The 24,382-nt window shown below is 39.8% G+C and overlaps 1 protein-coding gene across 6 annotated transcripts in view; it reads left to right on the forward strand.

The window, feature by feature from the left end:
* Positions 1–24,382, forward strand: part of Sorcs1 (sortilin related VPS10 domain containing receptor 1) — a 507,727-nt gene that overhangs the window by 477,018 nt on the left and 6,327 nt on the right. Inside the window, exons 24-27 of one of the 6 annotated variants that reach the window (XM_041661122.1) lie at positions 3,224–3,323; positions 19,317–19,422; positions 19,537–19,697; positions 21,319–22,714. In XM_041661122.1, coding sequence (XP_041517056.1) covers positions 3,224–3,323; positions 19,317–19,422; positions 19,537–19,697; positions 21,319–21,383 — 432 coding nt within the window. In that variant the 3' untranslated portion in view covers positions 21,384–22,714. Of the gene's footprint in view, positions 1–3,223; positions 3,324–19,316; positions 19,423–19,536; positions 19,706–21,053; positions 22,715–24,382 lie in introns of those variants that run through there. The other 5 variants (XM_041661120.1, XM_041661121.1, XM_041661118.1 and 2 more) reach the window with 5 other exon arrangements.

The following is a 24,382-nucleotide window of genomic DNA, read 5'->3' on the forward strand; positions in this document are numbered from 1 at the left end:
TGCCTCATTCAACCAGAAGTCAAGTGCTTGCAAGCTCTTTTTCTCTTGTGCTATAATGAATGGAAACATTTGAAATGACTTTTACAGTCTTGTCCTCATGAGGTGGGAAACATCTAACCACCTGTGTGGGATATTGTGCATGAGGGGGAAAGTGTCATTTCGATTCAAGTCCCTGAGAATTTTCCATTGTTACTATTGTTGATTCTGATTGTTACACTCAGTCTTCATCTTTTGAGATAAGCATAAGGGAGAGAATTGAATTGCTGTTTTTGCTATAGTAAGGCTCTTCCATGACATCCTTTTCTAGTATCTGTATTGAGTTCCCATTGCCTTTTCAAATAGTAACTTATATGAAGTGTGAACTTCATCCAAATCATAGGTGTATTTTATGAAACAGGCAGATACCAAGAATAATAGGCTGTTTCTTGTGCTATGATTGTTTGGCTGGACTCAATAGGAAAAGGACTGTGTGGGAAAGCATCAGAAGAGGAATGGCACTATGAATTACAAATGAAATTCACTTAGGAGGCACACTTTTCACTGGACAGAAAGGAAAGTAAATTCATCTCGCTTCAGCAAGGCTGGTCTCTGAGTAATCACATATTATTTCACTTGAATCTTTTGTCAAGCAAGTGTTGCTCTTCTCATCTGGGCTCTTGCTATGCTTCCTGTAGACTGCAGTTTGTTACTCTTTCTGTCATCCAAGCTTTCGTATATTACAATCTGCATAGATTGGTGGAATGAACACTTTCATGAACAAAGTGTTAGTAAATGCCTATTCTTGTCTACATTTTTCGGTGGCTTTGGGGACACTATTAGTTTCTCTGTGTGTGTATGTGCGTGTGTTACAGATGGATTAAAAATGGCAGTGCAGTGAGTTAAACACTGTGCCATTTTTATCTCCTAAACTCACTTACCCAGATAAACAACTAAACATCTCCCCTCTCCCTCTTAATTAAATAGTTAAAGAAACCTGTTTTATTTTTAGTAGTACTGAACTAGGTTTAGGAGTGAAACATAGCTAAAGTCTAGTCTTATCTCCTCAAATATTAACTAGGTAAACTTGGATATGTCCTTTGAGCCTGTGCCATGGGGATGGCAGCATAAACATAGGGAAAAATAGACATAAGCAGCATTATCAGGGTAAAGTGTTCAATGCATATATCATATACTTAAATATATAAATAGCATCGCATGATCTAATGAAGACAATGCAGCATAAGTACTTCTGTAATTAACCTGGTAAGAGCTTTAAAGTATTGTTGAAATTTGTAACTTGCTTACTACTAATTTATTTGAATAGCAAAATGCCTGGTTCTAATTGAGGTTATTCCTGTATAGAATGTAAATTACATTTACTTTTACTTCTTATGCATAATTTCTTTTCCATAGAATCTATGTTCTTTATCAAATATCTTTTGATGCAAGTTAAATAACATGAAATGAGGTTTGTTACCTGATTAATTTTGCATACCTGGCTTAGCTTTGTAAGTGATATAGACAAATTCAATGAAGCAATGATAGAAACCAACACACATCTAATTATTTTCACGAGGGACTCTCTTAGAGATAATAAATTAAAAGTAGGTTGTTCTGATAAACTATATTTTCTGATTTAATTATTTATATGTCTCACTTGAATATGTTCATGTTCAGTATTAAGAAGTAATTTCACTTCACTGTGAGAAGTTCTCCTGCTGTTGATGCATAGTTCTGTTTTATGTTTCTAATAGTCTTTAGGAAACAGGTAAGTTTCTTTTTTGGTTTTTCGAGACAGAGTTTCTCTGTGGTTTTGGAGCCTGTCCTGGAACTAGCTCTTGTAGACCAGGCTGGTCTCGAACTCACAGAGATCCGCCTGCCTCTGCCTCCCAAGTGCTGGGATTAAAGGCGTGTGCCACCACCGCTCCGCACAGGTAAGTTTCTTAATTGCTTTTGAGACATCTTTCATGTTTTGACTAAAGTGTTTTTTTCATTATATATCTATATATTCCATGTATGCCTGTGTTTGGCTGTTTACATGTATCTGTATATTAATGTTTACATGCATTTGTAAGTTTCAAAGTCAAAACTTTTGTGAGAAACATTTACTAAAAATCCATATTTATTTTTTATCAAGACCTCACTAAATAAGCAGTAATCAGAGATTACAGAGAAAACACTTTGATGAAATTACTTGAAAACCTGTCCTTTCTGTAAACCTGGACAGTTAAGGGAAATTTCCCATGCTTATGAAAAAGGGACCAAATTGTTTTCAGCCTGGCTTTATCACACCCTTGCTTTTCTTCATGGTTTCATAAATGACAACATTTGAGAGAAGGACCCCAGGTGCTTATCCATGGGATTCAGGGAATAATCTCACACTCCTCTTGGTCAGTAGAGAAGTATATGTGCTGGACACTGTAGGTCCATTGTCTACTAGTGACTTCTAGCATGAACTCCAAACTAAACCAGGGTTTGCTTAACTATTTAGGCTCCACAGTGCCATTTTGGCAACTTGGTAGAGAAGATGAAACTCAGCAAATAAAGGGAAAGCAGAAGAATTTAATTATAAAAATAATGGTCAGCATCCAGCTAATTAGACGTAATAGAATATTAAATAAAATATGAACTTGATGCTTAAAATAGTGTATTACAAAGAAGGCAAAGATAGCAGATAAAAATAAGTAGCATGGTTATTCCTCAGAGCCTTTCCGAAGTTCCCCAAAATGTATAAGTCAGGCATAATAAATTTCTATGCTAAAAAAACAAAGTTTTTACCCTATCTGTAATACTTGACTGCATGTAATTTCTACTCAAACACCTTGCTCAGTCAAACAGTCTATGGTCTAGAATTCCATATCTCTTCCAAACACCAGCGTCAGGAATAGTTTAGCAAATGCCTATATGCATGACACAATGATTAACTAACTCGTTGCTTAAACTGTGGTGGCATTGTGTTTAACGGTATTGTTTATTATGGTATTGACAATGTTAATTTATCCAACAGTCAAAAAGTGCTTACCCATGGTGGTTTAGAGAAAGTGAAGGAAGCAAAGCAAGCCAAACCCAGAATGTGTGGATTGTACCAAGCTACTACTCGGTCTTATGTACAACAGACCCACCCTTTTTGTCATTTGCCATATAATGTTAGTAGGTGTTGATAAATATTCAACATATTCCTCAGTGTAGCTATTCATAGTCAATATTACTACTTTGGTAGGACTAACTGTAAGACTTCTTTCAGATATCTGAAGTTCTAATCCACAAACTCAACCAAAACTTGGTGCACTTCGAGCTGAAGCCTGGGGTCCAAGTTCTCGTCCACGCAGCCCATCTAACAGCAGGTCAGTTTCTATGTTTGGGGTTCTTGCCAGCAACTGTGCTGCATGGAAATCACTTTCATTGTGATCAGGGAGAGATGGTAGCTATAAATTGGGCACAGCTCTTGAGAGTCTCCTTAACTGATTGTTCTGCCCTAATGGGGTACCAGTTTGGCAAGAGAACAAACTATTGTTTCCCCTTAGTCCCTGGAAAACAGTTCAATAAATCACCTAGGCACATGCTGTCATGCCATAACATGCTTTGTCTCAATACACATGTAAAAAGAGCATTAATCTCATAAGTGATGTTTTTCACATTTCCCTATAAAGCTGTATTTTTGATTCATTCATAGCTCAAAGAATTTTTTCTTTATATTCCATGCTATGGGAGTACAGGTTAAGAAGAGGTTTAGGAGCAATAGAGTAAACCTTCATTTAGTCCTAATTTTATAAATAAATAGGTTTGATATTCTGTCTCTTTACTTATAAAAAGCAGTCAAGGAAGTCTTCCTCCCTACAGAGAGAGCTCTCAATGAGAAATAAGTAATCTTAAGAATTTATAAATATGTATTATTGTGTAGGTTAATAAATAATTAAATGAACAATATTCATGAATTACTTTTTTGGCAGAGTATTTTACTGGTGCTTCATGGGGCACAGATGCCAACTGGAAATTGTTTGTATAGTGATGAAACTAATGAAATGGTTTGGTGTGGGAAAGTATGGTGTTGGCATTGCATAGAGGTCTGCTATAAGACAGGGATATAGTGTAGTAGGCAGTTAAGGGGGTCTCACAATAAGTAAATGTATGCATGTTTGTGTACAAAGTAAACACATTGTGTATTAATATTTAACTTTAAAAGCTTTTTTGTTTTGTTCGCATTTTTAGCCCAATCTATAGTTTCTATCATTTTTCTAGAACTTACTGTGCACACCTAAAATACAGATTTAAATTTTGTGTGCCATAGAGGTGGCCATGGAATGTAAGTCAGTGGGAGAAGTAGCTTAACTTGGGTGATATACTTAGAAGAATGTGTGGCATGTGGAAAGTTGTTGTTTTTCTTTTAATTCCTTGGTATTATTAACAATTGAAGCAATTAAAAAAGATAAAGACAAAGATGAATTCTATTAGTTCCAAATGATATTGAATATTTTTATAAAGGAGGTGGTATTTGGGGAGAATATTGAAGGGTGGCTAGGACAGAACTCATGAGCTATTACAAAGACCAAAGCGCCAAGGGTAAAAAACTTTAAGGTTGCTGAGGAAGGCAAACATGAGGATGGAGGGGAGAAGCTTCCATCTCAATCCTTCATTTTCTTGGGGATTCCAGGAGGTCCCCATGTCTGGAAGCAGGTTTACTATATTGTCACTGTCTATTTTTCTCCCACTATCTCGAAAACTAAGTAGTAAATGTAATTCTTATGGAACAGAGGGACGGGAGGTAGAGTATAGAACACGCCATGTGAGCCTTCTGTACTTTAGTGAACTCTAAGAAGCCATAGAGTCTTTGAGAAGCGGTGTGACATTTACTTAATTCATTAGCTGAACTTGCCTAGAATTCATATCACCATCCTCTCCCACAGGACACAGAGCTACTTGCTCATGTATCTATCAATTTTGAGACTGAATACAGTAGAGCCTGACGTTTTATACAGAATTCTGCATTTTAAGGGATATGTTTCATTTCTTGGAAATTAAAGCTTGCCTCACAGCATATTCAGCTTCTAAATGAATTCAGCAAATGATAAATTACATTGTTGTGTGACTTGATCAGAAAAAAAATTATTTTTCTATGTACATAAAGACTCTATCTATTGGAGTGAGGGGAATAGCCCAAGGCAAGCTAAACAAAAATCTAGCTATATTTCTCCCATTTCTCTATTCTAGAGGCCATCTATGTTTTGATCCTCTACTTTTCACACAGATTTTCTCTCAGTTATTATGTGTGCCAGCTTTTAATTTCACCTGTCATACTTTAAAATGTGTCACATTATTTTGGTAAGTTTGACACGCAGCAATCCAGCACTCAAGAGGTGGCCAGGAGAATCAAGGCAAGCCTGGTTGGTTAGAGATCCTATATCAAATAAAAGAAGAGTAGAAAAAGGAGTGAGTAGGTGGGTGGACTGTTTTTGAGAACTAATTTCAAATTAAAACCAAGTTGAAAAGTAGGTAGTTAGATATTTGAGGCTGATGCATTATTTGAGTCCATGTTTGAGTCCATATTTGAGTCCATGCATTAGCCATGAGAAACTAATGCAGCAAGGAAATCCTAAGATATATGTGGATCCATAGCTCACGTGGGAGCTTCAGCCTTGATAACTATGAGAAATTCATGCCACTGGAGTGACCAGGAACAATACCAAGTTGAAGACAACTGAGAATTCCCTCCATTTCATGCTTAGAATTCTTCACAGATGAGTGTTTGGGAACAGGAGTTATGTTTCTGGGAGGAAAAGTTAGCAGAAAGAATAGATGTCATTGAAAGTCCACATAACTATCATATTTGAAAGACAGATAATGTATTAAAGATGTGTATGACTCAACAAGATTGCCAAGACAAGAAAAAGATACAGCTGTAGGCAGGGCAGGAGGGGAAAGCACTTAAACTGGGGCAGCTTAATGAGAAAGAAAATCTTTGTCTTCCTATCGTTGTGGCTGTTTACTTTCCTTCCTATTAGACTTGTCACTAATGTCTTCTTCAAGTCCAATTGCAAACTCTATCTGCCAGCATTATGAAGTCTCTGTCACGAATGACTCAGCAGCTATATTGATGTAAACTTAATGTGGAACATTAGTTTCTGTACAGGATGAAAATGACCAAGACTAAAAGAATAAGTGAACTTCAAAATGCTGTCTGTTCACCTAAGAGTATAGAACTGGCCATATTCCTAGGTACAGACATTCTGGGATGGACTTTCATAATAGCATGAACAGACAAACATGTGTGTCAAGAATGACACTTAAATAATTATGATGAAGAAGTATTAGTTTCTTACTTGACATCGATTCTGGCATAGCTCTTGCTACCTTATTTAGAAAAATAAAAACAGCTATTTGAACACCAGTTCATTGGACCACATACCTACCAAATAGAGTAGAGGGTAATTTTCTTTCATGCAAGCAAAACAGGGCGCATTAGATGAAGGGTGGGTGGATTGTGGAGCTTGCAGTCGTGATTTCTAAACTGAAATTAGCATATTCATATATGGGGGAAGAAGATTGTTTGCTGCCTGTATGGCATTTTAGTTCCTGTTCTCTTCTTATCCTCTCATATCCCTTACAGAAAGGGAAAATCCCCTTGTAAAGGACCACTGTCTGCAGCATTTCGTGTCCCTAAGCAGGACTAGGAAAACCTGCACAGGGACCATTATCTCACACTGCTGCCTCCATTAATTGCTCGGCAGATGTTCACCAGCCTTCTTTTTAAGATGTTCAAGCCAGAGTATGTTGCTGGTGAGAGGCAGTGCATGGTTTGGTTATCCTCCCAGGGAAATGAACTGTCTCCTTTCAGGAATTTACTAGCCTTATTTTGCTCTTCACATTCACTTCCCTGTTTGCTTTCAGGGGAGCATAAGATAAGCATTTGCAGGAATCTGGGTGCCATTAGAGACTGGATTTTGCTTATCTCCTCCTGTATTCTCTCTTTGGGCATTCATTAATTTCTGTAGCTATGCCAAGCTAAACTTTGAGTGCAGTGTTTATTTTGTTCATAGTCTTTCCTGTGCTTTTCGGAAACAGTGATTTCTCTTGAGGGTCTAGCCACATCTGACAGATACGTTTCTAGAATTCACGTTGCAGAAACAAGAGATATGGCATTATGTAAGAACAGGAAGAAGTAAACAACACGTTGTTAAGAAGGTGGAACCAAGGTCACAGTTTGAACAAATACTTTTAGCTTTTAGAAGATTGGTCAACATATAGGGGCTAGAACCTACCAGAAACTTAGAACAAAGTACACAAATCAGCAACATTTGGAATTTGGACCAAATGTGACTTTGTTCATACGAACCACCCATGCCGCACACTGCATCCCTGTGTCTGCGCTCTGTGCGCTGGCACCCAGTTACTGAGCTTCAGGCAAGGGGCTGGAAGCTGAGAGACAAACTGACAAACGCAGCTCCAAATGCTGGTTCAGAAAGCCCCTCTTTATTAACACCATGTAGACTTAAATACACTGCAGTTAATGGTCAACAGGTGATCCTCTGATCCTCTAACAAGGCACAGCTTCTAGTAACTTATATTAGAAGGTTCTAGGAGGGAAAAGCAACTGAAGGCCAGGACTCATTAATCCCAACATCTCCCCGCTTTTTATAAAACAGAAGACCCTCCTGTCTTAGGTCATCTCAGAAGAGTAAACCCTTACCTGTCTTTGGGAGGCCCCTTCCCCGACTTAGGTGGGTCCTCTTCTGTAGACGTTGCCCATCTACGGAGGGGTCTTCATTGTTGGTGCAGTTTTTGCAACCAAACCTGGAGTACGTTCAAGTTACTGGCCAACAGGGTCAGAAGGACTTGCTAAGTGACCATATGCTGTATTTTCATGGGTTGTCTGATCTTACACAGAATTCAGAAATGAATGCCCATGGCAACAGGCGTTGGTTGCCAGCAATAGGGTCCCCAATCACCACTGGACCCAGCCTCCCATTTGGGCTATGGTATTCAACCATCCCTTTGGCTAAACAGTTACAATCTGGTGTGCTAATTATAACATTTCAAGAGCTATTCAAGTAACCATTGAGTTGTTTCACCACATAAGAGGCATTAGCAATATTAACAGATGTCACACAAATGGAATGATAAAAGTGTGAACAAGACATTTGTTGTACTAGCCATAAGTCCACCTGCTTCTAAAATAGGTCAGTCTCTTGATTTAAATTCAAAAGTCCAAATTTAATGTGGACGCTCAGGGCATTCTGAGTCTGGAGAGCATCGTTGACTTGTCTCGCCAGTTTATCCACGGTGTCCATCACCAACAATGTTTGTGCCATTGCCAGTCCTGAAGTCATAGCTGCAGCAGCAGACACCACGATGACAGCAATCACTGCAGCTGTCTCTCCAGAATCTCGTTTCTCTCGATACAGGGTCATCTCAGTCTGCTTAGTCTTTTTGGCAATTGGCAGTGGTATGATGGGTGGTACCCGAACCAACAAGGCAGCACTGGAGTGGTCATCCCAGCAGTTGCTCAGGCCACAGTTTCTGAAAGAACAACCAAGAATATCTTTTCCCCCAAAAGTGCTATTCCATACTACAAAAAGGAAAAGAAAATTAAAATAGTGCCTGGGCTCTCAAAGAAATATTTGAGTAGGGGATTATGCCACTTTGCAGCAACAAATTCTGTTTTATAAAAAAAGTTGGGGAGATGTTGGGATTAATGAGTCCTGGGCTTTCTGAACCAGCGTTAGGAGCTGCGTGTGTCAGTCTATCTCTGCGTCTGTGTCTCAACCTCCAGCCCCTTGCCCGAAGCTCGGTAACTGGGTGCCAGCACACAGAGCGCAGACACGGGGGATGCAGTGGGTGGTACACCGACCCCCAACTTCATCAACTTTCTACATTCCTTAATCTATTTGTATTTTAAGGCTTAGCTCTATGCTCACATGTGCATACCATCTCCATCTTTACAGAAGCATTTGCCCCATTACTACCTCCATGTCTGAACTTGTTGTTTTCTAAATCTCTATATGATGTTGGTGATTATGCCTATCTTTACCCTCATCTTCCTCACCCACACTGATTTCTTATGAGTAGGGTTCTTAATGTTGTTACATTGTTGCTATTACCCATCCAGAGAACTTCAATTGCTCAACTAACTTTACTTTTACAAATAATCAGGTACATAAATACATAACATGTAGAAATATACATATATATCTACAACCAATCTCCATGGTCACTTTAGTGAACACCTGGCTATTTTATCCAAAAGGCAACTAAAGAAAACCCATATTTCTCTATTTTTATTCTATATTGTGGAAGTGATAATGTACTTATTTGTACAATGAGAAAGAACAGTTATAAGGAAAATAATGCCCATGTTCCTTGGAGTTCTGTGTCTCAGGAAAAGAGAAGTGAAAAAGGAGGGCAAGAGAGGTAAGAGTCTGTTATTGAATAAAGTATAACTTATTGCCCCTTGCTTAGTGTTCTGTATCGTATACTTTATAGTCAGGATTTCAGTGTAAGGAGTGTTTGCTGGCTACTTACAAAGGTCCAAGGTCTGATGCCAACCGTTTGATTTCAATTGGTTACTATTAAAGAGTAAGCCTGAACCATTAACTAAAAGTCTGTTAAGGACGTTTTTTGTTTGCTTGTTTTGATTGCTAACTTGGAATGAACTCAGGAACAGTATCTCTTTCAGATTTATCATTTTCTTCCTCCAACCCTTCTATCTTCTATGCCTCATTTGACAATAATGCCTTTCAATTTATGGCTCCTGAGGAGGATATGAGATATAGTAAGACCCTTATTCCTTCTACTCTGGATAGAGCTGAACCACAAATACTCATAAGGATAGGCAGTAAGACAAAGAGACTAAGGGGATATTCTGGCATATTCCATTTGAGAACACAATCACAAATACTAATATGAATTGATGGGGGAGAGTCTTCTGTTTTGTGTTAATTTCATTGGTTAAATAAAGAGACTGCCTTGGCCCTTTAATAGGACATAAAATTAGGTAGGCGGAGTAAACAGAACAGAATGCTGGGAGAAAGAAGCTGAGTCGAGGAGTCGCCATGATTCTCCTACCGGATACAGATGCAGGTTAAGATCTTCCCTGGTAAGACACCTCGTGGTGTTACAGGGATATTAAAAATGGGTTAGATTGATATGTAAGAGCTAGCCAATAAGAGACTGGAACTAATGGGCCAGCCAATGTTTAAAAGAATACAGTTTTCGTGTAATTATTTTGGGTAAAGCTAGCCGGGTTGTGGGAAGCGGCCCGCCGCTTATATTACAACAATGAATTAACAATTTAGAATTATTCATATTTCACCAGATTAGTTTATTGTGTAAATAAACTGAAATTTAAATAATGGATCCCCTATAGGAGCTGAAGTTGACTGGTTATTCAGAACTTTTGGACAAATAAAACCATCTTTCACGGGTGGAAAACTGATCTCCAAGCCAAGGAAGGAGCTCTTTGCTCTAAATCACCTGATCCCCAACCTGATCCATTGAACTTAAACTAAAAAATACCATAAAATAGAGAATAGCAGAATTCATTGTATAGAGTGAGAAGTCATATGGGGGACCCAAGAGACTGCTAATCAAGATCTTACTTTTGGATCAATATCTCCAAATCATGCTTATAGACCCAGTCCCCTTGGAAGTCTCCAGCACACTGTAGAAATCATTCCATGAGCCAAAATCCTTCTGCAATGAGGGACGGTACAGGACACTCTTCTCCAGCATTACGTCTGATTTGCAGCTCTGGGCATTCACTAAAACAGAGAGGGGCTTGTGACACTAATATAGTAATAAACATTAAAATCTAATTCCCTGGCATAGGTAGAGGCAGCCCTAATAGTCAGAATGGGCAGATAACAGTGAAAGAAAGTAGGTAATAGGTGAAACATACCTCCAAATACAGGACAGAGTTTATCCATAATCAAGATAAGTGGCTAAGGACAGTCAAGAGGTGTGGCTGGGAAGCCTTTGGAAAATGATTAAGATGTGATCTAGAATCTCAGTGGCAAAGGGAATTGGATTGCTGGGAGCTTTAAGAGAGTTAAGCAAATGATACTATCTACATGCAATTCATGTGCTAATAAAAGCAGAAAAATGCTACATCCACCTTTCACTATTTCCACCTATATTTCAGAGATGCAAGGTTTTGCTCTTAGTTTTCCTGTAGGTCCTTGGTCTCCTACAGTTTAGAGCACAGTTGATTAAAATTAAAATGGTAAAAAGCTAACATTTTTGCAAAGGAAGAGTCTCAAAGCTTATATTGAATGAAAGCATAAAACATACACACTGAGAATATTGTTCCTATCTTTTCTTATCCATTAATGCTTTTTTCAAGAAGCTACATTTAGGAAAATTGTCCTTTGTCAAGGGCATGTGTGGGTTTTGTAATAAAACTGTTATCTTGGCCTCTGTGCTGTTGCCAAGTGATTTAACTTCTTTTGCAGGTACAATAAAAAGATATCAGAGGCACATCAGAGGATTGATATTTCCAGACCTCAGTCACTAACACTGGATGGGTTAAAAGTGAAAGGCGGGGGTGGGGACGAAAGCACAGCTTTCGGGCTCATCATGACACTAACTGAATTCTGCTCCCGAGCTTCATCTTGGTGAAGATGCTTTCCATGTGAGGTAGCAGAAGCCCCAGGTGGGATGTTGTCGAAATGACAATGTAATCGAAGCCAAAGTATAATCGATGCAGATGCCAAATAGTTGCTGTGGAGCACTCAACTGTGAAGTGAAATAAATTGTTGCAATAACATTTTCCATTTAGAGGCGAAATCAGCGCTAGTGAAGTTTTTCACAGTCAATAAATTTATTCGCCTCTTTAGTCTCTGGTCACCCAGTTATTATTTACAAGTAAGCCATTTATGAGTAAAGCCATGATTTTTAATTTCCTTCTGTTTTTCCTAAAATTAAATATATTTTATCTTTAAATAATCACATTGTATCAGAGTAATTTTTAACAGACATGAAATTATTGTGGTACTATAATAAATAATAACAGGTGCCAAGAGATATAAATATCTTTCCCTCCAATGTGATTAAATGACTGTAACACCTTCAAATACATACATATATATGAATAATATATACACATACATACATACACTCATACCAAAGATGAAATATCATCTCAGTTTGCAATGGATTTATGATCAGTTCTTTTAAGAAGGCAGTCTGCCCTTCAGATAGCCAAGTGATTTCCTGGCCTGCACAGGGCCATGTCTGGACTTAATCTCAGCATGTAAACCAGGTTGGGTGACATACACCAGTAATCCCAGCACTCAGAATATGGAAGCAAGATCACTGTCGTGAACCCCATATTGAGGGCCATCTGTCACAGTTCCACATTGGGTTGACATCGGTCAGGTTTCTGCCTCCATGATTTTGTATGTTCCAGGGTAGGGGTATGTAGATTAAAAATATTAGGCAGAAAAAACAGAGATGAGATACAATAGAAATAGACAGAGACACAGGATAGAGTTGGCAGGGCAACCCTGTGAATACTGAATGTGCTCCTATTTATTTCTCATAGACTTTGTATGCTCCAATCCAAAGAGGATGGGGAAGGCAAAAGACCTCTTACCAAAATGCAAGGAACAAATAAAGTGATCATCTTTTCAAATACCCAAGGCATCAAGTAACCACACCCTAGGTTGGAACATCCTGTTAATAGTCACACCCTGGGCCAAACTTCCTGGCAATACCTTGAAAGAGCAAGAATAGGCCTGCACTCTCTGACCTTTGATCAAGGTGGAACAAATCCACATCTGTGGGCTCCAGCAGATCACTGAGTTGCTCCTGGTCCAGGAATCCTCTCCGCACACAGGGAATTAGTATGCAGGACAAAGAAAATATTTGACTGGTTGAAGTAGAGACACTGGTTTACTGTATCATTCCCAGAGAAAGCTTTCAGATAGAAATTAGATGGCAGCTTTGCATTGGTTAGGTTTATAAGTTCTTTTTTTCTCTTCTCTTGGAATATGACAATTTACAATGATCAGAGGTTTAATAGTTTATATGGGAACTCAGGGTGCTGGAGATGCCTCGCTATGAGGCTTCCCAGTTAGCTATCAAAGTTAGAAAAAGTATTATGAGACTCATGATTGGGATTCTATATGAACTGAGGGGGAGCACCATTATCCAAGCTAGGGTGTACTGCAAATGGGAGCTGTTCTGCCCTTCTGTGCCATTTCCATGTCACCATAATCCCTCTGTGCTGAGCATCAATCTGGCAAGATCTAGAACTACCTAGAAAACAAACTTCTGGCCATGCCTATAGTGGACTGTAAGGTTAGGTTAGCAGCTGGCATGTCTTTGCTGGATTGTACAGATAAGGTTAACTGAAGTGTGAGGATTCACCTTAGCAGTGCATCCTGAAGGCTTGAACTTCAGACTGAATAGGAAGGTTAAAATGTTTGAGCTCTGGGATTCATTGCTCTCATTTCAGGTCACAGACACAAGGTGACCATCAGCCTTATTTTCTTGTCACCATGGCTGCTCCACTGTGGCAGACTTCCTAGCACAGGTAGCCAAAACAAACTGTTCCATCATTAAGTTGCACTGGTCAAGTGTTTTTTTTTTTCTTTTTTTTTCTATCAATATATAAAGTATCTAATAGGCCCCCAAACACACATTCTTTCAAATGTTTGGATTACACAGATCTTATATTTAAAGTATTTAACATAAAGCCAAAGGTCTGCTTCAGACGCCGGAAAGGAAAAACTGAGAATCAATATAGACTGTACTTCTGCAGCTTCTTGACCACAGTAGCCCTGGAGAAGAAAAGCCAAGAAAACCCCTTGCTGAACAGGACCTATTTCCAAAGGGTCTGTGGTGGAAGGAGTGTGCGAAAGCTGTGGTGTGGCTAAACATGTTTCCCTCTTGTAAGACTGGATACCTTTCATACACGGATGTGTGCCAAGAATCCCAAGGTAGGGGGATGCCAGGGGCCAAACTGACCTAAGTGAGAAATTTTTCATCTTTCAGAACTCTCTCTGAGGGATGTCTCTTCAGCAATATGGGGATATTAATAGGACAGCTCACAGCGTTGGCCGTATCTGCAGTGCCAGATGCCACCACAGTCAGTTCCATCTCCTCTGACCTTCACAGCTTTACTACAGCAAAGATTATTTTCTCTGGACTTTTTCTTATTATTTATTCTTTGTGTGGTTGACATCATGCATCCCCATCCCCTTCGTTTCTCCGTCCCTTCGTAGCCACTCTCTGCCCTTGCAAGCTCCTACAGTTGTCACTTGAATTTTTCAGAAGAATTGAAGCTTCCACTATTTCAGTTATCGCAGAAAGGTAGGCCTAGAATCTGGTTCTACAGAGAGTATATCAAATACTGAACCCCGCAGGCAGATGAACGGTTCTATTGAGTGAGGTAACCCAGACCCAGAAAGACAAATATCACATGTACTCACTCATAAGTTACTTTTAGACATAAAGAAAAGAAAACCAGCCTACAATTCATAATCCTAGAGAACCTAGACAACATTGAGGACCCTAAGAGAGACATACATTGATCTAATCTACATGGGAAGTACAAAAAACAAGATCTTCTGAGTAAACTGGGACCATGAGGACCTTGGGAGAGGGTTGAAGTGGAGGGGGGAGGAAGAGAGGGTAGCAGAGAAAAATGCATAGCTCAATAAAATAAATAAAAAAGTTACAAAAGATCTTAGACATCTAGTTATCTAATCTGCATACCCACCAGGCATCACAATGTAATTTGAAAAACAGAAAAACTTGAAGCTGAAAGTTCTCAAAGACATCTTTAAGGTTAGCCTCATGGCATATTCATACTGATACTGGTGTGATCCCCAGCCTTTCTTGCCTAGAACCATGGCAGAGACAATGCCACAGTACGATTGTGAGAATGTGATCTGGGTACACTGACTCAACAAATGTGTTCCAAACTGACTTCTAAGATACTGTGTCAAGTCAGCATCTCATACATGGCAGAGGAAAAGTAACTGAATCAGTTATCAGATACCTGGCTGCACATGACGTCCGTATTCAGACTGAGACTAACAATATGATGCAGGCTTGGGGAATTCACTCAGTCAGAGAAGGACTTTCCTTGCAAGCCTGAGGATGTGAGTTCCAACTACAGGGCCTACATCAAAGAGAGAAAGAAAGCAGGCTGGCCAGATACAGGGGTGGTACTTGTAATCTCAGCCTTGGAGAGGCAGACAGACAGATGGCCAGTCAGCCCAGACAAACCTGCAAGTACCAGGCCAGTGAGCAGAACCCGAGGAACTGGCCCTTTGATCTTTACACACATGCCATGCCCATGTACCCACACAAAACTGTAATGCAAAATTGTTCTGTCCCTACCTCAACATAGGTTAACATAAAGTTGCTTGCTGGTGTCTATTTTGTGTATTATTTTTTTGTTAATAGAGATTTGATTGAGGATATTTAAAAATAAATAAATACTGAACCCAACTCTGGAATTCTGATGTGACTTGCACATGCTCAGCTGAGACTATTTATTTAGCATTTCCTGTATGCTTGTCACCCTTTTATGGAAGTGATAATATTTCTATTACTATAATCAGCTCAGACCCATGTGAATAGAATACAATAATTCGAAGCATAGCCTACTTCCTCACAGGGTTTTAGAAATGGTGTATGAGCAGAGGTCTGGGGTGTCCAATTACCTGGAGCAATGCTTGTATCCATGTTGTACACTGCATTTGTAATGGCAAAAGCTTTCTAGGCGCCTTTCTTCCTCACAGCTACCTGGCTGAAGCTGCAACTGAAGAGGGATTAATTTATGCTAATTCCACACAACAAGCCCAAATCCATTTATCAGCAGTTTCCATTCCTTAGCAATGCATACAAACACACCTAAAACATGGGGGAAATTAAGATAGGTGGCTGCTGCTGTATGGAGCAGTAATAGACCCCCTTTATATGCAGGCCGAGGTCAGCAAACATAAGCCAGCCACAGAACACTGAGGACAGCACCACCCACTCTCCCCACTGCTGTTGGCTGTGCTGATCCCCTGTCTACGGGAAATGGCTAAGAGATGCAGACCTTGAATGTCTAATGAATTGTACATTGTAGATCCCAAAATGCAGAAACTAATGTTGTCCAAAGAATGTGATGATTTCCCAAAAGTATTAATGCTGCTTCATTAAGAATGATCATCTGAGGGTGAATGATGTCAGGTTGGAAAATTCAACCCAGAAAAGAGGAAAGCAGTAGATAGGAGATGGAAGCAAAGATAAGTTCAATTGTGTCTGTGTGCTCCCCTTCATATGTGTAGGAACACAGTTAAGGTAATTTCCTCTTATTATTTTCCATGCATTTCAAAGTTTGTGCCAGGCATAGTGGTGTGCACCTGCAATTCCTGGACTCAGAAAGTAGGCAGAGGCAGGCAGAGCTCTGTGAGTTAAGGATCATCCTGGTCTGCATAATGAATTTTAGGATAGCCAAGGCTTTATAGAGACCCTGTTTCAAGAGAAAAAAAATAACTACAAAAAACTTAAAATGTTATCCCTTCAAGTAATCTTTATGGTTTTCTTAACTGTTCCTCACTTCCATTCTGCTTGTGCTACAGGGGCCTTCTGATTGGTATTGGTATTAGTATTTTAACTTCCATAATGCCTCTGACTGCCCTCATCGTCTGTGGTTCCTCTGGACTTCATTTGTTCACTGAAAACTAATGGTTTACATTAGAGACCTTTTATATTTTATCCTCATTCCTTTCATATGATAACAATACTTTGTAACTAATAATGACGGGGGAGGGGAAGCAGAGTTATTTTAAAACAATGCAGTGGTTGAGCTTGAGGGAATTGTGTGGAAATACAAAGATAACAAGATTGGTTGGGAGAGGACAGTTCTTCTATCATGATCTTTCTGTCTGCCTATCTGTCTATCCATGACCCATCCCTTTGTATACACAAGTATGTGTCATCAAAGTTTAAAAGTCGATGGTCCAGTCTGGTCTAGAGAGGAAGTTACAAGATAGCCTCCAAAGCTACATAGAGAAACCTGGACTTGAAAAACAAATATAAAAAAGCGTATGATCTAGGAATCTAGGAACCTAAGGACTCCTTTTAAAGCATAATATATTAACTCATGTCACTTGTGAATTTTTTTATATGCTATCTATTACCTTTGGCTTAACCTGTTTCCTGAAAAATGTGCTTTCTAGTTTCTGGTCCTTTATATCAGGCAGGGTATATAGAATTGTATTTGTGTGTGTTTGAATGGCTCAGACTGAAGTCTTCTTTCTTCTTCTATCTAGTTGAAGTCCTGTATGGCATTTAGCACTGAACACCTAACTGCTTTTGTTTGTTTCATGCGGTCGATAGCCCTTGCCTTCCATCTGTAAAAAATAGTCAAGATAATATTTGTAACAATGGAATGTGTTCTTTGCTCCTGTAATATTCTACTGATAACAGTATGCACACAGATCTCTTTCTGTGCTTTGTTAATGGCACCAAGAGCTTCATTTTCTTAGTTTAAATATGAAGCACCTTGGATCCGGTGTTCCACTGCACTGAGGTCGCCTAATCAGCTCACACACAAGGACGTTCATTGCACAAAGTTGCTAGACTTACAGCAGAGACAGAACAAATGGGTTCCTTATACTCAGTGCCTGCTAAGAGCTGATCCTCCTGCATAAATTAAGCCAATTTCCTGAGAAGAAAGCTTAGATTTTTACTTTGCACCAACTTTATGCTCGTATGAAATATGCTTTCTAATAGTAGCTGAAATATAATCTTGCAAAAATCAGACAGAGCCGATGCAATCATGGCTATTGCCTGAGACCATTAATATTGTAGTCATTTGCTTCTGAACTTTTCTGCTTAGATGACCGGAGCATCACCCTCTTGGCTCTCAACAGAGAAAAGTCATAGAAAGGGCGCTTAAAGGTCACCTGCATTTCTGGGCATTGGGCTTTGCTTAAATGGATGGAAGGTAAAGGTCACGGTCCATGCTTCCGCAAGTTTCGGGTGGATTGTTTTCAGGTTTGAGGTGTACCACATTTGCCAATTGTCAGTTCTTGACATGGTAAACATTAATTGAAAACAGTCTTTACAAGTGCAAGAAGCTTGACCTTGAGGATAAGCGTTGGAGTTGAGGAGCTATGTTTCATAGAAGTGCCTTACAAAGAAAACGCAGAGACAGAACCTCAAGTGTGGAGATATTTCAGCTTTGTCTGTGAGGAAGTTTATATATGAAGTGCTGGAGTTCCTGGGGTAGGTTGCCACAAATTTTAGACATTATTGGGCCTATCACATGACATTCCTTTCCTCCAGAATCAGGGTGTTGACCTTCCCAAGCATTCACTGAGTTTCCTGGGTGCAAAATAAAATGTTAGCATGCTCCATAGCTTTCCAGTTCTTTGTCTTGTTTCTGCCAAGGTAGAGATATGACTAAGTCATATTTCTCTCTCTCTCTCTCTCTCTCTCTCTCTCTCTCTCTCTCTCTCTCACACACACACACACACACACACACACACACACACATACACACACACACACCTCCTATTTATGGTTTGACTGTCTTTTGACTGTGCTTAGTTGGTAAAATTTGCATATAATACATATAAACCATACAAAAGAATAATATTAAAAATAGAAATGCAGACTATTTCTGACTTAAAATAGCTTCCCATGTTTCTACCTTATAATAACATGGAAATGTACCCATAGAACCCTTCTGCTGCTCTTTTTAATATACTACTCAGTAAATTACATAAGACATTGAATGTTTTATTACAGACTAAGGTTTGTTTTTTTTTTTTTTAAGATGATTTTACCCAACCAAGTGTTTGCTCAGGTAGGGGCTCTGAGCACATTAAGATGGGCTTCACTGAGCTATATGGAGTAGGTTCCATGTTTGATAGTTTGTTCTTACCGTGGCTTTTTATCAGGATGTAAACTCATCAGTAACATGTGTTCGGTAATTAATTATAATGACAGCAGCAATGCTAGAATGACAAGAAATGCTTATAAAGAGATTGATTAGTAGATATAACAACTCAATCCTCAAAGACATCCAGTCGGGCATGTGCTATTATTCTTCAGCTACATTAGACAAACTAAGATGAAGCAAACTGTCCAAGTCTAGAGAGTAGATGTTTGGTTGAACAGAGCTAGGACCTCTTCTGTTTTCCCTTGATCCACTGTAGGGCTTAGACAGACAGGTTGGAGCATTTTCAGGATGGGGGCACACTCAGATGCATGCATAGCTGTGGTCCGGTGACCTGTATATCCCAATGGTTTTCCAGGACCTACCAATATTGTGTGTGAGCCATATGGACCTTCTCAAGACTATGCTAATGTTTGTACTTTATATGTTCCCCCAGCTCCCCTGGTGGACCTCACTCCAACCCACAGTGGATCTGCCATGCTGATGTTGCTCTCAGTCGTGTTTGTGGGTCTGGCTGTATTCGTCATCTACAAGTTTAAAAGGTGCGTGCTCCCCCATCCATCCCCTTCCCCCAACCTCTTCCCTCTCTCTGACAGGTTCAGAAGCAATAAATCACCTTTGGAACAGAGCGATGATGCTTTCTATTAATGTTTTAGGAAGATTCCGGGGATTAATGTTTATGCCCAGATGCAAAATGAGAAAGAACAGGAGCTGATCAGTCCAGTCAGTCACACTGAAAGCAGGCCCAGTGTCCCTCACCCTGACCTCAGGTGGCCTGGCCAGCTTGTAGATGAGAAGGTGGAATCGCAGCACCTAGGTAAATGATGCCCAGTGGTTATCAGCTTGCCAGGCTGAGTAGTCCACACTAACCCACCTTCTAACCCCTTTTTGGCTTCACATAACCACTTTTTCTGTTCTAACACTTGTGAGAGAAACAGCTAAAATGCCCCTTTCTTGCTCTTTTGTAGCTTTTTTACTCTCCTTTAAATTTCCCTCCTTTAAACAAAAAAGAAAATGGGTTTCTAAAACTCCAAGCTTCAAAGTATATTAGCAATGAGCATATAGTCTTTCACTACTGCTATTGAAGGAGGAAAAGCTGCAGTGGCTGGGGGAGGTAGGGAGAAAGGCAGGCAGTAAGCAAGTTGCGCACAAAACCGCAGTCTCTACTAAAGATAGCTCTAAGACAAGACTGTTTTAAAATACCAGAAGAACCCAACAAAAGAATATTGGCTAACCTGACAATTAGGAAGAGATTTTGGTATTTTGTTCTGTTTTTGGTCCAGTGCTGCCTTGAAAATATCACCCATATGAAAACCGAGAACAAGGAAGGGCGAGCAGTTTGTAAAATACTTAGGATTTGGGGGTGTTAAGAGACCAATCGGAGAATTAGGCTAGAGAGGTGCCTTTCTCTGTGATAACTACAAGCTTTGGCATTGGATGACAATGCTGCTCTGTCTCTCTGGGGCCAAAGCATGGGAGTCTGACACCTAGCTGGAGGAAGCCTACAGCTCAGCTGGTAAATCTTACTGTGTATTACAGAAGATGTTTTTGAGGAACTAAGACAAATTAATGGAACCGTCATGGCCGATCCCTCTTCTTCCTTGGGTCCCGCTGTCTATGGCTGACTAAGATGGGGAAATTACAGGATAGTTCTTCATACTAAAGTCATGAGGCCAGATCACCTAGAATGCCTTCAGAGACAAGATTTTTAATCTGTTTCTTGGGAACAAATGAGTTTAAATGGATATGAGAACGGCTGTGGCTGTATTGGGGAAGTTTAAATGCAATGAATAGCACCAGCCAGAGATAATAATAACAATTGCAGCCACATCTGGTGTCCAATTTTCACAGTTCATTTTCTTTCATTTGGTGGAGACAGGGTAATAAAAAGACACAATAGCATTGGGTTAAGAAGTACAAAAGCTTTTCTATCTGACTGTCCAGTGTAACATCACCTATTCTGCCTATCTGCTTCCAAAGCATCCCAAATGCTGCATGATCTAGGGGGTCGTTTGGTCCTCTGTCTCCATTTCTGTGGTGTGAATCACAGTAGCTGCTTATTAAAGTGACGGTTCCTCCTTTGCTAGCCACATCTCGCGCACATTGCAGTCTCTGATTCCTTTCTATTTCCAGTGTGATTAAAAATGAGTAAGTGTTACACGTTTTCTCTTAGGAGAGTAGCTTTACCCTCCCCTCCCTCCCCTTCTTCTCAACCTGGTGACTCATCTCTCCGATTGCAAAGATCAAGACAAGCCACTCCACCTTCATCGCCAAAGCGGGGATCTGCTGGGGCACAATTTGCAATCTAAGGAAAACCCCCAAAGACTACAGGAGACCAGCTGATCAGAAAGAATTGCTCTCTTGTCAAGTACATCAACCTTCCTGACCACTAACTTTATGTTTTTTTTTTCTTCTGTTGTTGTTTCCTATTTTGCCAGGAAGTATTTCCATAGTTGCTGAGAATCAAAGCACAAAAGAAACCCCTACCTATGTAAATGTTTGAATGGAGGACGCCAGTAAAACAAACAAAAATAAAATAAAAACAATCACAATCTAAACTAACAAATAAACACTCACTGCATCGGAACTTTTAAATCCTTCAGACACAGACAACAAGGGTTTTTAGCTTTAAGCCTGTGCATGTGGACAATACCTTGAGAACACGTTCGGAGGGGCGGTCTACAGGTGCTCTATTTTAATGGAAAACACTCCCCTCCCCTTCTCTTCTCTTTTTCTGATCTGTCGTGTTTGTAGAAAATTCATAACATATATAGGCCAAGGAAATCTGCATGTATTTTTGGAAACATTCTTGGCTCTAGATTTCACAGCTATTTTAGCCCTACAGGCTGATGGTGAATTAGCCATCTCCAGCCTTTTCACAACACACAAAGACGCGCACAGGAGTTTGAAACCCTGAGCTGCTTCTCTGTTTTACTTGTTGGTATTTTTCCTTGCTAAGTTCGTGTTAGAGGCTCTGTTGGTCAACGGTGACCTCAGGCTGATTTCTCTCCATTCTCTGTGGCCGTAGGAACAAAGATCCTTCATAAAGGTCCGTATCTATATAGCAGGTTCAGTGGGAACAGAAGGGAGGCTGGGAACCAGAGCATATCAGAAATGAACCTCTGCTTCCTGCTCAGCTTTTCTCCTTGCCCCAAGTAATGAAAAAAAAAAAAAAGACAAAAAACAAAAAGTGGGAAATTTTTTCCAGTACATACTTGTTATTCTGTTTGTTTGCTGTGTGTGGACATGTTTCTCTTGATGTCTCTCAATTTTTTCCTTTTTATCCCCCATTATCTTTCTACAGCTCTCATGCCTTCTCCTCAAATGTGTTGCTAGATTTTGGACATTAAACCTGTTAATTCCAAACACTGGCCTAGCCGATGCCAACCCTGGCGCCTTCTCTCACAGGTCTTCATCCTGTCAATCTTCTACACTCCCACGCATGCCAGCTTCCCTCACTCTGGCCAGGCTGCTGCAACGTGCCCAGCTGGCTTCAGTTACATTTCCCCTTTTTCTCTTCCTCTAGAATCTTCTTTTGCCAAATACCTCTGTCTTTCCCACCTGGAAACATATACTTGTGTGTGAAAGAGTTGATACACACAAAGCAACCCAAATCTGCCCATATACTTTGGAAAGTAAAACATTTGAACAGTGATGGTTTTCTGTGCATTAACAAAAATCTTATGTGGTCTGAATCTAAAAGATTCTCATGAGAAATGTTTTGAATGTGTGACTATATTGCAGGGTACTATGTTCTATGATAGTTGCTGTTATCTGATATTTCCTCTCTAGAATAAACATGTTTATAAAATAAAGCTGATTTTTTAACCAGAAGGAAAAGTAGGTTAATGGACTTACTACATAAAAATATTGAAAAAAAAACGCTAAAAAAAATTAACCAGTCTTGTCTTTTGTCTGGATGAGGCTTTGGCAGTTTAAGATGATCTCACTCATTTCATGTGTGCAATTTTGATCTTCAACTGCCATGTTATTTATAAGGGAAAAATAAGTCAATATAAAAGAGGAATATCTGCTGACAGAAAAGTAAGGTTCACAAACCTCAGGGCCTTAAAAAAAAAAAAAGAAAAAAATCAGTTTCCAAAGAGAAATCACGAAAGAAGACTCCCAGAAAGGAGCAGAGCGTGTGCCCCAAGGAGGTCCTTTCATATGACTGAAGCCTCCTTATTTCTTTGCATTAGACAGAGACTGCTCTTAAGTAAGGATGAAAGACATTGTAGTAAACCACTTTTAGAACCCGGCCTCTTTCTTGGCTGTGTCCCAAAGCCAACAACAGAGGATTGGCAAGGAACCTGGTGTATCCCAGTGATCAGTATTATTTCTACCCTTGGGTGACCGGTTCAGTGATCACATGACCCCTGCACATGTATGGCCGAGGAAAGGGGAGAGTAGAAAAACTGTTGTCAGAGGTGATTCAAGAAGAAAGCTTTATGGTAGAAGATGTCCATGTGATTGGGGCAGTAAATTATGCCCGGGAACATAATCAGCCCTCAACCTGCCAGGTTTTCTATCTCATAGGAAAAGTCTTCATTGATTCTCTTCAATTGGAGTCTTCCATATTTAGTCTGGAAGATAAAGTATTTGAAAACCAAATCATATTCATTCAAACCAGCACAGGGAATCCTCGGAGTTGCAGTTCAAATTATTCTAACTAGAAAATTATTATTGAAAAATGGAGACCACTCTTGATTTAGTACAGTGCCTTGCCTAGAATAGTATTATGAAATGTATTTCCTGGTGAAATGAAGGTGAGTAAATGAAGAGGCACAAGGAAGAAGGGGCTGTCAATTTTCATCTAAAATAGAGACAGGCATGCGATACCTGGCGTCCTGGAAAGTGACCTAAGTGGCCAGTGATAGATTCAGCCTCTCCAGTGTTCTTGTGTGCCTCTCCTCAAAGTTCCCTCCCTCCTGTAGGTAACTGGTAAGACAAGGGGACCTCATAGTTCCTGTAACCTGGCCTCGTGGTTCTCAAAGTGGAAGGCTTAGGATGACAGCATCACTGTCACCTATACTTGTTTGAAATGCGGACTCAAACCAGGCTAAAACACACTCTGCTATGTTAGAAATTCTAACGGATCAATAGTGTCGTTTTCTACTTATGGGGCAGGTGCCCCCAACAATCTGTTTCAACAAGCCATTCAGGTGATTATGATACATACTCAAGTTTGAGAACCTCCATACCAGGTCTTGCTGTAAAATCCCAAGGAGAAAGTAACATTGAGAACCTACAAGTGGGAAGGACCCAAGTGCCTATCTCTCACTAATAGCAGCTGCAAGTACAATGAGGAGTCTGGTGAACTCAAGGCCAAAGGAGTGTGGAAGGAATGTGTAGAAAGTAAGATTCCAGGCAAGCTAAAAAAAGGATGCTGCAACATTGCTTAAGAGCCCAGAGGGCAAACTGTGCACGCTGTACCCAGAACTACCCACCAACATTTCCCCTTTGCCTTATTCCTGATTGGATTCACTGTCCAAATTGCAGAGG

Source organism: Microtus oregoni, unplaced genomic scaffold (assembly GCF_018167655.1).
Source record: "Microtus oregoni isolate MIOR12 unplaced genomic scaffold, Mior012 000012F_ref0000307, whole genome shotgun sequence".
NCBI lineage: Eukaryota > Metazoa > Chordata > Mammalia > Rodentia > Cricetidae > Microtus > Microtus oregoni.